The 15,691-nt window shown below is 41.4% G+C and overlaps 1 protein-coding gene and 1 pseudogene across 1 annotated transcript; one reads left to right on the forward strand and one right to left on the reverse strand.

Moving 5' to 3' along the window:
• Positions 1-1,402: 1,402 nt before the first annotated feature.
• Positions 1,403-3,706, reverse strand: LOC133737757 (receptor-like protein 3; annotated as a pseudogene).
• A 4,520-nt stretch (positions 3,707-8,226) lies between these two features.
• LOC133737758 (uncharacterized) lies at positions 8,227-15,245 on the forward strand. Its single transcript, XM_062165254.1, has 7 exons — positions 8,227-8,289; positions 12,965-13,196; positions 13,386-13,477; positions 13,574-13,683; positions 14,171-14,219; positions 14,333-14,552; positions 14,974-15,245. The coding sequence occupies exons 1-7, from the start codon at positions 8,227-8,229 to the stop codon at positions 14,991-14,993; spliced, it is 786 nt and encodes a 261-aa protein (XP_062021238.1). The 3' UTR covers positions 14,994-15,245.
• The last annotated feature ends 446 nt before the right edge of the window (positions 15,246-15,691 follow it).

A 15,691-nucleotide genomic window follows, 5' to 3' on the forward strand; every position in this document is an offset into this window, starting at 1 on the left:
AAACCAATCTGCACCACGCCGTCGCTCAGCATCTTCAGCCTGGGAAAGCTGCGGCCTATCGGCTCAGCATCCGGCGCTCTGTCGCCCGTCACACGCCTCCCAACGTCGCTCATATCAACCTTCCAGACGCGAATCCAGAACCGCCGTACGCGACCAAGACTCGCCTCCATCGTACGACGCTCGTCCACCACCAGAAGTGGAAAGCGACACCATCCGAGCCTCCAATGGCCTCGAGAATCACCATAGTAACTCCGGCGCATGGAAGAGAAACGAGGCAAGCAACCCTCGCTGCTACGCCAGATCCCTACCGCACCACCGGAATCACCCAAATCCTCCATATTCATGAAGGAAGATTCAGAAGCAAACCGCGTGGGCGGCTGCTCTCTCCCCTAACAAAGCGCTAGGTCGATTATTTCTCTCCACACCCCTACGTTTTAAATTGAACTGAGAAGTTAAATTTAGGAAGATCGAGCTTCAATGCTAAGGTCAATTTTTTCCCCATATCCTTTTGCAAGTACCCCACATTATCTACAAATACATTGTGTACTTTTTAGAACTGATCAACTTGTTTAGCAGATTCCTATCCATCAAACCTAATCCAAGAAAAGGTTAGCAAAGTACATTTTGGGTCATTTAAGGTCAAGGTTTTGAGGGAGGGTGGAGATGCTGTAGATTTTTTTTTTTTGGTTTGGTTTCTGTCCATACAGTGCCAAGTTGCTAACTGGAACTTCAAAAATGAGACCCCCCCCTTTCTGTCAAGATCTTCATGACTAATTATTGCAAAGAGCCAAAGCTACATTATATAAGTTAGCTAACTTTGGTGGCAGCATTTGTTGAAAAAAAGCTTGGTTGGTGCAGACAATGTTGAGCATGAAGAAAACTTGTGTAAGCTTGCCGCAAAAAGAATAGTGCATGCATGTAAGAAAATTGTCCAAAGAGGGCATTTGAGCTTCTGAAAATCATTCTGAAGAAAATATGGCCCTAAACCAGTTCAAGGTACATGAAGTCATAAACCAAGAAATGATTCTGATTACTGAGGCTAGCTCACTCTTTACTAGACAGTTACCGTTTACTGAGTTTTCATCTCAAAGAAGATAAGCAATGGTCCCATTTGAGCCATATTGTGCAGAGGAAATGCAAGGGAAACAAGTGCAGATGTATACATCTAAAATCTACTTAACAAGCTTACACAAGTAAATTTGTTGTGATCAGAAAGATTGAGTTGAACATTGCAAAAGACAACTAAATGAAACAAACAAACATGGTACCTTATTTTACCAACAGTAGGGAGATTACAAATTCATGTTCATCTTGGTGATACGCACAGCCATCATTACGTAGAACATATCTTGTACATTTTCTAGATATCGGAAGTATGCATATCTCCATGTCTTGTTGAAAATCAATGAACCACAGACTCCCCAGAATCATACAATAAACCCAAGCGCAGCAGAAACATAAAACCATGGAATTTGATGCTCCTTGTCCACATCTTGATCAAATCCCTTAAGTGCTTGGCACTCATTTGGAAGTGGAAGACCACAAAGTTTCGGGTTCCCTTCAAATGCAGATACATCAAAGCCTTGGAACTGAGTGCCTGTTGGTATTTGCCCTTCCAGATTGTTGTAGGAGACGTTGATAAATGACAAAAAATTTGATGCTCCTTGTCCACATCTTGATCAAATCCCTTAAGTGCTTGGCACTCATTTGGAAGTGGAAGACCACAAAGTTTCGGGTTCCCTTCAAATGCAGATACATCAAAGCCTTGGAACTGAGTGCCTGTTGGTATTTGCCCTTCCAGATTGTTGTAGGAGACGTTGATAAATGACAAAAAATGCAGACTAGTCAATGATGATGGGATTTCTCCAGACAAATGATTCACGGAGAGATCCAAATAAAACAAGTCTTTGAGGTTAGATATTTGGCCTGGAATGTTGCCAGTGAAGTTGTTATGGTCAAGCCCCAACTGATGGAGAGAGTCCAATTGGCCGATTTCAATAGGTATACTTCCATGTATGTTGTTGTACCCCAAGTATATCGCCGGTGGATAGAATGACAAAGAATTGTATGGCTGACCTATTCGACCATTACTTGTTGCGTACATAGGCAGTTCAAGATCATAAACATGATGATCTGCATTTTGTTTAGATTTAGATACCAACATAGGTAGTCTCAAAAGTTGCTTTGGAAATTCACCTGCAATTCTGTTTGAACCCAAATGTATATGAAACAGCCTTGGGAGAGTCCCCAGTTGACTTGGAACTGGCCCTGTGATTTTATTAGAATATAGGTGTAATACTGCTAGATTCTTGAGCTTCGATAACCATGCAGGCATCTCACCGGTGAGGTTACAACCACTCAAATCCAAAACTCGAAGACTTTGGAACCCATCAAAATCAGCTATGCTGAAATCAGCTGGACTTTCCTCGTCTGCTACATAACTAAATGCAAAGGATAGAAATATGAGACTTTTGGAATGCCTCAATATGTTCATTGCATTTGTGATATTGCTCAATCTATTGTAAGAAAGTGAGAGGAAGGACAAGGATTTCAATGATAGAATCTCAGGTTGTATTTGTCCTTCTATATCGTTTCCACCAAGTCGAATTGCTTTCAGGGACTTGCATGAGTAAAGACTGATTGGCAAACTGCCATTCAAGTTATTGGACAGGAGGTCAAGTCTAGTAAGTTGACTAAGTTTTGAGAAATTAAGCGTGGAAATATCCCCTTGGAACTGATTGCCTAATAAATTTAGTTCTATAAGGTTTGTGCAATTCATCAAAGATGGGGGCAGAGAACCTTCAAAATTGTTCAAATTAATGAAGGAGCAAGAGTTTCAACTTGGAAAGCTTCCCAAAATTGAGAGGAAGCACACCCCTCAAGTGGTTGACTTGGAGGTCAAGAATTGCAAGGTTGGTGAGGTTCACAATTCTATCACTAATGACTCCATCAAGTGAATTGAGAGGTATTGCAATTTCTTCAAGTTTGGCAGCATTGTAGATATCTTCTGGAAGTACTCCCGAGAGGTTATTGTACCTGGCACGAAAAACTTTCAGTTTGGAACACTCTCCTAGTCCACTGGACAAACTGCCATTGAATTCATTAAAAGAAAAATCCAATACACTAATTAAAGGAGAAGAGTGAAGACAAACCAAGGACGGGATAGATCCTGAGAAGGTGTTGTTGCTAACCAAGAAACTAGTCAAATTCCTTGCTTGTCTGAAGAATGAAGATGGAATTGGACCACTGAATTGATTGCTGGACAAATCCAGCATTCGTATACTGGATGGTAGAGAAAGTGGTAGCTCCCCAGAAAGAAGGTTAGAGCTCAAATCAAGTACCTCAAGATGACTCAAGGACAAGAAGGAACCAACACTATGATCTAGTGAATTGTGGGAGAGATTCAAGTGGGTGAGATGTGTGAGATTTCCAAGTACTACTGTTGATGAAGGAAAAGTAGTACCTTGTTTGAGTGTGAGCCCTTTGAAGGGCAATGACAGATGGGTGACCCAACCAGCCGCATCGCAATTGATGCCTTGCCAGCGGCAACAGTCATTGGAAGTCCAATTAAGGAAGAGGGAGAAGAAAGAGTGAGGACTAAGGACAAGAGAGAAGTGCGTTCAGTTTGGCTGCATGCATGGATATTAGTGGTAGTACCCAGTATGTAACAGAATCCGATAACAAAAAGAAGGAAACAATGAGCCATGTTAATTAACTGGACTAGTGGGATATATGTATGTCTTTGTGTTCGTGTATATATATACACATTGACGATGGCTTGCTGACTGGAATACCGACTTAATTATGCCATAGGTTTCATCTGATTTGAATTGTTTATCTCAGTAGGTGTTATTGGTTTATTATCGTAATTGTGAAACCATACAATACTGGAAGCATAAAAGATACGGCAATGTATACTGTCAAAAGTCTTCTAACATACTTCATAATAATCACGTACAATTCACGGCAACTGCAGTTGACCAGCCTTTAATTATTTAAGGAACTAATCTCGTATAGCATGACTTAATAAGTTTCTTCATCAGAAAAGAAAAGAAAATTAAATAGATTGCGGTACCCGGCCCCTACCGGAAATGGTGAATCATTAAGTCTTCATCACCTAAAACGCAAGCTTTTGTACAAACTACTCCACAGTCAAATTGGAATATAACTGCAGATTGACTACAGTGCATAAATTTCACTTGGAAGACTCACATTACCCAAATACTTATTTCAACAAATTTTAACTCTCAGCTAAATTCTTGTAAGTGCATGTTACATAGAAGTCATCAAATAGAATGCATATAGAAGTTTCTTGATACACTGGCCGGCCCGTTGTTTCATGGGGAAACATTGAAATAATATAGTGCACTTGAGGAGGAGATCTTGAAATAACCGGCCGGAGCAAGCATTTTTGCTCATGAGTAGGAAAAGAACATAAACTATCATCATATACAGTGCATTAGGAGTTAACACTGCGGTACATCCGTACATAAACTATCATCATATATATACCATTAAAAGTTTAAAACTAGTCAATTACGAAAAGAAGGTGAGAAGAACTGGATGGAGTTCTGGCATTGATATGTGGATATATACTTTGCCAGGAGGAAACTACAAAATATATATATATTGTTTTAGGGAATCAGAAATTGAGAGAAAATCGCTGTGTATTCTCATTGATAGAGACCCCTATTTTATATAGAGGATTACAATACATAGAGTCTGAATCATACAAGGAAAGATAATCTCTAGATTCTTCTAATTAAACCCTATTATCACTAGTTCAAGTAACCTAGAGTTTGGGCCAAACACAAATTAGGGTTTTACTTGAACACTCCCCATTGTGTTGCCCAAACGCGGTGCTTCTCTCGTTGCCTTGTTAAAAACCTTGCCGAGTAACAAAAACCCAGTGGGACAAAAATAACCTCGGTCGAAGGGGAAAAAGAGCACAACACACCCTTCACGTTTCGAGGTGAACATGTAAACATCTCCCCCTGATGTCTGCGCCTCCCCCTGATGACTACGATCATGGGAGTTCAGATAATTTCCGCAAGCCAATTCTTGCCACATGTTTCTCGAACGTGGATTTGGGCAATGACTTAGTAAACAAGTCTGCCACATTGTCCTCAGATCGAACCTGGTTCACTTTGATCTTGAGGAGCTTCTGTTGTTGCTGATTGTAGAAGAATTTGGGTGATATATGCTTGGTGTTGTCGCCTTTGATGTAGCCTTGCTTCATTTGTTCAATGCAAGCAGCATTATCCTCATAAATGCTCGTTGGCTCATCTGTGGTAGACTTCAGACCACAATTGCTTCGAACATGCGTAACTATGGATCGAAGCCATATACATTCACGAACTGCTTCGTGAAGAGCAATAATCTCTGCATGATTCGAAAAGGTAGCGACTAAGGTCTGCTTATTTGTAGACCTCCAAGATATCGCGGTCTTTCCCATGGTGAATACATAGCCAGTTTGGGAGCGACCTTTGTGTGGGTCATAGAGGTACCCAGCATCAGCAAAACCTTCCAAAACACTTATATCGTTTTGGGATGGGGAGAGGGGACGCAGTCCACCATGTATGGCGCCCCTGACACTTGATGGGTCCGAATCCATCTTCTCTCTGTAGGGATAGAACAAGCCCATATCGATCGTACCACTTAGGTATCGAAAGATATCTTTAACACCAGTCCAATGGCGTCGTGTTGGCGCAGAGCTATATCTAGCTAGCAAGTTCACAGCGAATGAGATATCTGGTCTTATGCATTGTGCTAAGTACAATAATGCGCCTATTGCACTTAGGTAGGGCACTTCTGCCTCTAGCACTTCTTCATCGTCATCTTTTGGACGAAATGGATCCTTCTTTGGATCAAGACTACGGACGACCATTGGGGTGCTTGAAGGCTTAATCTTGTCAGTATTGAAATGCCTAAGCATCTTTTGGGTATAAGCTGATTGATGAATCAGGATACCATCTCTACGGTGCTCAAGTTCCAAACCGAGGCAATGCAAAACCGTGTTTTCCCAAGATCTTTCATCTCAAACTCGGATTTCAAGTGTTCAGCGGTTTCCCTTAACTCTTTAAGGGTGCCAATTATGTTCATGTCATCGACCTAAACCGCTACTATTGCAAATCCGGAACTTGTCCTTTTTATGAACACACATGGGCATAGTTCATTGTTGACATATCCCTTTCCAATCAAGTAGTCACTTAGACGGTTATACCACATCCGTGCGGATTGTTTCAATCCATATAGTGAGCGTTTCATCCTTATAGCAAACGCGCTCCGTGGTTTAGAGCCACTTGATTTGGGTAACTGAATTCCATCTGGAATCTTCATATCTGTATCTAGATCCCCATATAGATACGCAGTAACCACATCCATAAGCTGCATGTTAAGTTTTTCGGAAACTACCAAACTGACAAGGTAGCGGAACGTTATGACGTTAATTACGGGAGAATAGGTCTCCTCGTAGTCGATTCCAGGGCGTTGTGAGAAGCCTTGCGCCACAAGACGAGCTTTGTATCTTACAATCTCGTTTCTCTCATTACGCTTTCTAACGAATACCCATTTGTGACCAACTGGTTTGGTGTTGGGCGGTATTGGTACGACTTTGCCAAATACCTTTCTTTTCGCTAGAGAATAAAGTTCTGCCTGGATCGCATCTTTCCATTTTGGCCAGTCAGCTCTACGTTGGCATTCATCAACGGAGCGTGGTTCGAAGTCATCGGTCTCAATAATCTCACGTGCCACTGAATACGCGAATACATCATCAATGATGATGGAGTTTCTTTCCCACGTCCCATGTACACTAGTGTAATTTACAGAGATCTCTACGTTCTCAGGGATAGGTTCTGACATTGAGGCGTCCCCCAATGATGTCTCTTGGACATAACCATAATCCGGAACATTCTTATGGGACGGATTTTGAGTATCGATGATCAAAGGATTTGTTTGTGCCTCATTCGCTCTCTTTCTAGGGCGAGTATCCTTCAAACCAATTGGTCTACCGCGCTTCCTTGCGGGACCTGCGGCCATAGACGCCACGTCATTGCCATGCTGGGCAATGGCGCCATCTCCTGGTGTCACAGGAGTGGCGTCATGTCCAGTATTCGGGACATCGATCCTTGCAGGCACGTTTGCAGCAGGTATGTGTGATCTCGTCACTTTGGCAACATCAGAAAACGTATCAGGCAGAGTGTCTGCTACGGTCTGGAGCTCAATTATTTGTCGCACTTCAAGTTCGGACTGTGCGGTACGGGGATCGAGATGAGACATAGTGGGGACATACCACGACAATTCATGTCGTTCCTGTTGAACATCTGTGTTCTTATCTCCCCCTAACGATGGGAAGACTGTCTCATCAAAGTGACAATCTGCAAATCTTGCGGTAAAGAGATCGCCTGTCAAGGGTTCAAGGTGGCAAACGATAGTTGGAGATTCAGAGCCAACATAGATGCCCATTCGTCGTTGTGGACCCATCTTAGTACGCTGTGGCGGCTTAATAGGCACATAGATGGCACACCCAAAAATGCGTAAGTGCGAGATATCAGGCTCGTACCCAGTCACTAGCTGTAACGCAGAGTAAGATTGGGTTGCAGTGGGTCGTAGACGAATTAGCGTCGCTGCATGCAATATTGCATATCCCCAAGCAGAAACAGGGAGATTGGTGCGCATAACCAATGTCCGCGCTATTAGCTGAAGTCGTTTGATAGCGGCTTCTGCGAGACCATTTTGGGTATGAACATGGGGAACTGGATGCTCTACATCAATCCCCAGTGACATGCAATAGTCATCGAAAGTTTTCGATGTAAACTCCCCAGCATTATCAAGTCGAATTGACTTAATAGGATGGTCAGGGTAGTGAGCCCGTAGACGGATAATCTGGGCGAGGAGTTTAGCATAAGCAGCATTTCGAGTGGACAACAGCGCGACATGTGACCAGCTTGTCGACGCATCAACCAATACCATAAAGTATTTAAAAGGTCCGCATGATGGTTGAATTGGTCCACAGATATCCCCTTGGATTCTCTGTAAGAACGGGATGAGTATTTTAGGATCATTTGCATAGGACGGTCTCGGTCCTAATTTCCCGAAGGAACAGGCTTTGCAAAATGAGCGAGGGGCCTTAGAAGCAACCAATGAGGATTTTGGTTGGGCCTGAGCGTCTGTAGCGCTATTAGAAGCAAAGTGTGTGACTACATCTCCCATCATGGCGTTAAAGCCATGGGAATTGGTAATTATGGCGTCATGGTCATTGGGAGGAACAACCATGGCGTCATGCTCATGGTTGGAGCCATTAGTGGCGTCATCACATGGGACTTGAGCGGCTCTATGGCGCCTCAAGACGGCTGCAGCGCCAGATGCTGCAATTGTTGCGGTCTTGCTCAATCCAGGAATCAATTTTCGATTCATGCTTATTCTCACTCTGAAGAATGGATGTCCGTGTGAAATCTTTAGTATACGGAGCATCATATCACGACCATGATGTCCTAGTCGGTCATGCCAAAGCCAATATGTGTCTGAATCCAAGAGATCTTCTCTTATGACATTATTGGATTCAATAGGTCGAATTGTAGTGACATAAAGTCCACTAGATTGACACGTAAGCTTCTCTAAGATGCGCTTTCGTCCGCAATCATTAGAGGTAATGCAAAGGAACTCTTTTCCGTTCTCATTATTCGTTTCCGCATGGAATCCGTTGTCTCTTATATCTTTGAAGCTCAATAAGGTTCGATTTGCCTTAGGAGCGTAGAGAGCTTCAGTGACTTTAATCAAGGTGCCATTTGGCAATAGGAATTGGGCCATTCCATGTCCTTGAACTAAACTTGATGGCCCAGCGATCGTAGTCACAGAGGAATATGTAGGCAACATCTCTAAGAATAATTGCCTATGTCGTAGAATGGTGTGCGTAGTCGCACTATCCGCAAGACATTGAAGTTCATCCATTCCTAAAAGAAAAGCTCATAATTAAAAAGGATTCATAAAGAAAAGAACTCAACTTTTATTAATAAGCCAAACGGAATTACATCATTGTTTCTTTGATCAAAGAAAATCTAATCCAATAAACTAGCTAATGCAGAACAATGGTAGTCATCTAACTCCCTTTCAGTAATTCCAATGTAAATTTAACCAGATGAGTAGAGAGATGTCGGTGGAGCAAAGCTCGCTTAAGTATCACTTATCTCAAAACCTTCCTAGACATCACACTTACATTGAGTACGCCTACTTTGAAGAAAAACTAATACCATTGGCATCTACTACAAAATAATATGGCAATTGCCTACATCTCTTGGAAAATAAAAAGACTTAATCAAAATCGCCAGTTTCTGGGTCTTGATCCTTGTAGTCTTCCACCCTTAGATCGAGATCGCCATCTTGATCTTCTTGTTCCATGTAATTTGCTTCCCTTGCTTCACGATACGTCTTGTATGCGTTTGCAACATTCTGGGGTGTTTTACATGCTTTGGCCCATTGTTCAGTTGATCCACATTGAAAACAAACATCATTATGGTCAGACTCCCTTGATCGAGGTGCCTTTGGGGCGCGATTTGGACGACCAATGCTCTTGGTGGCGTTACCACCATGGTCGGAGGCTCCGCCTCTCTCTCTTCACACGTTGACCTCCACGGTTCCGTGCACGCCTCTCTAGGCGATTTCCTTCCTCTTTAGGGCGAGAATATGGACCAGAACGTCCAGAATTGTCCCTACTCTTAGGGTTTCGCTCCTTGCATCCTCCCTTGGGAGCGCGACTATAGTTAGACTCCGGAATAGACTTAGTTCCCACGGGTCTAGCATTATAGTTCTTCACAAGAATATTGTCGTGCTTTTCAGCTACGTTCATGGCGCCAATGAGCTCATGAAACCTTGTTATACGTCCTGCATTCACATCAATCCGATAATTCTTTGAAATCATCAGGGCAGAGACGGGGAAGGTAGAGAGGGTCTTCTCGATCAACATCGTATCAGTTATGGCTTGGCCACAAAACTCTATCAGAGACTTGATACGAAGGGCTTCCGAGTTATAATCAAGCACAGACTTGAAATCACAAAAGCGGAGGCTATGCCATCGCACTTCTAAATCAGGAAGCAGGGAGTCACGAACGTTGCCAAATCGCTGCTCAAGTTCTACCCATAGTTTTCTTGGGTCCTCCTCATTGAGGTATTCACTTTGGAGCGCGTCATTCATGTGCCTTGTCATGAGAATGATGGCTTTAGCTTGATTTGCTTCAAAAGCAGTAGCTTGCTCAACGGAGAGCACCTGACTAGGCTCTTGGATGGCTCCCAGAAGTCCATCAGCCTTAAGATGTTGGCGCACATCTCGGACCCACCTATGGTATCTAGCGCCAGTTGTCTCCAGTGGAACAAAGTTCAACTTGTTCAGGTTACTCATCCTGAAAAAAACAACACAAGATTAGGTTAGTTTCGGAGCGAAAAGGCTACCACGAAAAACTATTAAATTTCTGAGCGTAGTCGCTTCTAAGAAATTAGGGATTTTCTTAGCGTAGTCGCTTCCAAGAAAATCCGATTCCAAGAGGGGTTTTGGATTAGATCGAAACAACGATGTATGTGGTCGATCGTTTTCTTCTCAACAAACTCTAAGTTTGGAGGACTCTTCAAGCTCCAAGCTTGGAGTGAGCACGAACCCCCACAGTTCGGCTTTTTGGTCTCCCCTATGAAGAAGAAAATGGGGGTAGAAGAAGGGAGGTTGCAAGTCCCCGAGAAAAAGAAGAAAAGAATGGAAACTTCAAAAACGGGAACTTTTAGAAAAGTTTTCCTCTTAGAATAGCAGAGCTATTGATGCGGTGCTCTGTAGCCGAAGTCGCGGGAGTCACGGAGTCGGGGGGGGGGGGGGGGGGGGGGTCAAGGGGTTGTGGTGTGGCGGTGTCGCGGGGTCGTGGTGTAGCGGTGTAGCGGTATCGCTGGGGTCGCGGGGTCGCTGGGGTTTTGGTCTCTAAGGCTTAGGGTTAGGGCTCGTGCTGATAACGTGTTTTAGGGAATCAGAAATTGAGAGAAAATCGCTGTGTATTCTCATTGATAATAGGGGCCTCTTTATATAGAGGATTACAATACATAGAGTCTGAATCATACAAGGAAAGATAATCTCTAGATTCTTCTAATTAAACCATATTATCACTAGGTCAAGTAACCTAGAGTTTGGGCCAAACACAAATTAGGGTTTTACTTGAACATATATATATATATATGTATGTATATTTGAATTCTAGTACAATCATGATATGAAATATATATATATATATATATATATATATATATATATATATATATATAGGGGTTGTCTAGAGTACTTGGATGTCTATCATACACTCATTTACATCTAATTGAACCAAATTTACAACATTAACAACAAAGTTATCACATTTGTTTTACACATTTACATATAATTGAACCAAGTTACTACATCGAAAACAATTTGTTCATAAACTTGTAAAAATATCGTAGGTGGAGTAATTACCTGTAATAGAACTAAAATTACCCAAAAAATAACTCTATTTACCACAATGACAACAAAATTGTTGTCAGATTTGTAAATGAGTGTATCAGATACATACAAGTACCGTAGAATTTCCCTATATATATATACAGATTTTATCCAGAGCGGAGCTCCGCTTTGAAATTAACGTATGAAGTTTGAGTTTTCGATCACTTTTAGGTATCATATCCACATCTCGACCGTTCAGTTTTTAGGTACTACTGTATAGATCATCTCTGCAAATTTTCCGCCAAATTGATGATTGTTAAGGTATCTAACTCGCTTAAACCAATTGACGGACTGAATCTGTCAACCTGAACCGTACTAGCTTTAAAGCAGTTATCAATGCCTTAACGATCATCAATTTGGCTGAAAATTTGCAGAGATGATCTATACAGTAGTACCTAAAAACTGAACGGTCGAGATGTGGATATGCGACCGAAAAGTGACCCTAAACTCTAAATGCGCACTACATATATATATATATCACTAGAAATTTTTCATATGATGCGTATTATATGCTGCATAACAAACACATGTATGACTCACTTAATATTAAAGGACCTATAACATGTATTTAAGTGACCATATATGTCTAAAACAAAGGTAAAAACTTAACCACGTACTATACATCATATGCAGCAACATGACACCAAAGAAGTACAAATTTGTTGAATCTGGACCATGATCCAGGGGAGATTGATCCCATCTACTCTTGCATGATGAAGCGTCATGCAAACCAACAATATGAGATCTCACTACACCAATTTCGGAATCAGACAACACATATCAGACGACAGCAAACATTTTAACTGTCGTCTGAATTAATCAGACGACAGCAAGAAATATTCTGTCGTCTAAGTTTTCGATTCCAACAACAGTTTTTTCTTGGCTCTTGTGCAATAGCATTTCAGACAATGGTTGATTTTTTTTATGTTGTCTGAATGAATTAATTCAGACAACAGTTATTATATGATGTTGTCCAAAGTTGATTAACACAATGGTGGATAAAAGATGTTGTTTGATTGTTTTTAATCACACAACATTTATTACTTCTCTTCTCTGTTGTGCAATTGCTAGTAATATAATGGTTGAGAAAGATGTTGTCTGATTGTTATTCAAACAACAGTTTTTAGTTGTCTGTCGTGCCACTATTTTTCAAACAATGTACTTGAATTGATGTTGTCTGAGATTTAGGGTTCAATAAGTTGGCGCCCAGTTAATAATTAACACCTAGCCAAATTTTCAATTTTCACTTCCCACCGTTCGACCAAAAGTCCAAAACCTGAGCTCGCGCCTCTCTCTATCCCTCTCACTCAGAATCACCATCCATCTCACCCAACCTCACCAACCAGCTCTCTCACGAATCCTCAGCTATCACTACTGGATCTCAATATACTCACTATTCTCAGCCCTCAATCCTCAGCCATCAACTTCTCTCAGATGGATTGCATCCAATCCAAGATCTAGAATGAAGAGGTCGTCCCGCGATACAAGGATCGGAAGCCGTCTTGTACAGGTCCACCTGCCCAATTTGGCTTCAACCTCGGCTGTTGCAGGGCCTCCGTTCGATTCTCTCCCTCATCCACCTCGGCTGTTGCAGGGCCGCCGAACTCGGGGTTGGAGAGTCTATCACTCTGTCCAGCAACCCGTCTCCGCCTCTCTAGCTCTCCGGTCTCAGAGTTCCGCCTCCAGGCTCGAGGTATCTCACTATCTCCCTCTCCCTCTCCGTCTCCTACTCTTCTCCTCCTCCTAACCTCCTCGGCGAGTCGGCGACGGCTCCTCCTCCTCCAGTCCTCCTCTTCTTCTCTTCTGAAGTTCTGGCCTTCTGGGTTTCTGAATTCTAAAATTCTAATCTGTAATTTCCGGGTTCGATTGTTGAATTGTATAGTTGAATTGTTGAAATGGGTTCCGGGTTCGATTTCGGATTTCCAGTTGAATCTCCTCCTCTCCGTCTCTGAGCTCCAGCGGTCCAGCCTCCAGGTATCTCTCTCACCCTCTCCGTCTTCTTCTCCTCATCTTCTTCTCTTCTTCTTCTTCTCCTTTATATTTGAATATTCCATTTTTTTTTTTTTGAAGTTTCTGATCTTCATCAGTTCTTCGGCAGCTCGGCCCTTGAGGCATGATCAGTTGCTGCCTTGCTGGGTTATTCACTCCAGTCACTCCACCGAATCTAGGATGTTAAAGAGGTATTCTAAGACAACCCAATTCATCTCCAAATTGATACAACCCAAATTGAAATTGTTAAAACTAATGAAATTGTTAATTCTGATAAATCCCAGTTCTTGGGTGGGTTGGATTTGCTGAATTTGTGCGTGTAATTTTCTAGCTAGTCATTCATTTAATTCAAATACCAATTTTGACATCATTGCTTGGAATTTGGAATGATATCGAAGTCCATCGTTTGATGTGGTATAAGGAGTGTGAGGCAAATTTTCCTCACTGTAAAATCCTGTGTTAGTGTTAGTGTTAGTGTGTTACTGATTAAACTGAAGAGACCTATACCAAAACGAAAAATTTGATCGAAGAGAGGAGCTACTAGCCAACTACGTACCTATATAGATATCTAGCTTTATCTAATTTGCAGTCTAATGAATTTGTGGGTTGCTGAATTAGGCTAATACATTTGAGTGGAGATGCTTGAATATTGATTTCTTTTATTCATCCTCTGTGCAGGAACTGTGTGAATCAGAGGGCCACAAATGAAAGCTTGAAGAGAATAAAGGTAATTAAATCTGTTCAAGTTTCCATCAACGTTATAGTATAGTTTGAAACCTCATAACTAACTCACTTTGGTATACAAATATGGTACTCATATATATGGAGATGATGTATTAGGGTGATTGGAACACTGCATTGTATTCTAAGCGGATCAAAAGTGAAACGAAACTGAAAAGCATTGGAGTTTCAAGCTCTTTTAAGATGTTTAATTTTTCCATGGATTCATTCCTTCAAGCAATGGGAGGGAACAGAGGAAGTGCAGATAGAGATCGAGGATTTGAGAGGGAACTTGAAGCAATGGGAGATATAAAGCACCGGAACATCGTGACTCTTAATGGTATGCATATATTAATTCAATTTCTACATTGCTAAGATTTATACATTTGAGTTTCAGTATTAATTTAGTTTGCTATACTTGAAAAGTGCAAATGAAATGCTGATTTGAAAGTAACTAGCATTTGAAACATCAGAATTCCCAATGAACACGAATAAAATTTTGGTTCTTAAAGTTTTCAATTTCATGGTTATTAATGACCTGTTCATCAATTCTTTTTGGAGAATAATTCTTAAAATTGGGTGAGATTTTGGTTTCTCTTTAATATGATTTTTAACTCCTCTGACAAATTCAATTTGTTAATGGACGTGTACCACAATCTATATCAGAAATATGATTTTATTTGGAGAATAATTTGTTACAAATAATTGAAATCTGAGTTGCAATTCAGCTCTTAATACTTTCTGTTGTTTTATCGTCTAAGGTTGGTGTGCGAGGACATAACTGGGGGTCTAGAGGATATTGCCATTCCAGCTAGCAATTTGGTCGATGATCCGCCTGTTGCTCCTACAGGCAAGTTGATCATGTTCATGGAGTAATACTTGTTACTATGAATAAAAAAATGTTTATAGGCAAGTTGGAATTCAAATTTCATCCAGTTGTCTTGTTGATTTGAGTCATTCTTCCTTATCAAATTACTTTGCCCTCTTCAGTTGCAATGGTGGAACTTTTTCATGGATATTTTTATATCCCTCAATTTCAAGTTACACGTATTGCAAGTCTATTCAAGTTGCGCAAAACGTGAAGCTTCCCAGAGATGCCACTGGATGCAATTGCAAAGGAAGTTGTGTAGATTCCAAGACCTGCCAATGTGCCAAACTTAACGGCTCTGACTTTCCATATGTGCACCGTGATGGTGGCAGGTGAGAATTGCATCAAACATGCTATCCTAGAAATGCTACATAAACATCTAATATTAAGTGGTTTATAGCATTTGATTTTCTAATACTGTACCTGTTTCTGTTTTACCTTCCAGATTAATTGAAGCCAAGGATGTAGTGTTTGAATGTGGGCCAAAATGTGGTTGTGGACCTTTTGTGTCAACCGTACTTCTCAGACGGGGCTCAAGTATCGATTTGAGGTTGTGTTTCACTACAACTATTTTGGATGTCTTGCAAATACTAATGTTAAGAGGTATGACC

Source organism: Rosa rugosa, chromosome 3 (genome assembly GCF_958449725.1).
Source record: "Rosa rugosa chromosome 3, drRosRugo1.1, whole genome shotgun sequence".
Lineage (NCBI taxonomy): Eukaryota > Viridiplantae > Streptophyta > Magnoliopsida > Rosales > Rosaceae > Rosa > Rosa rugosa.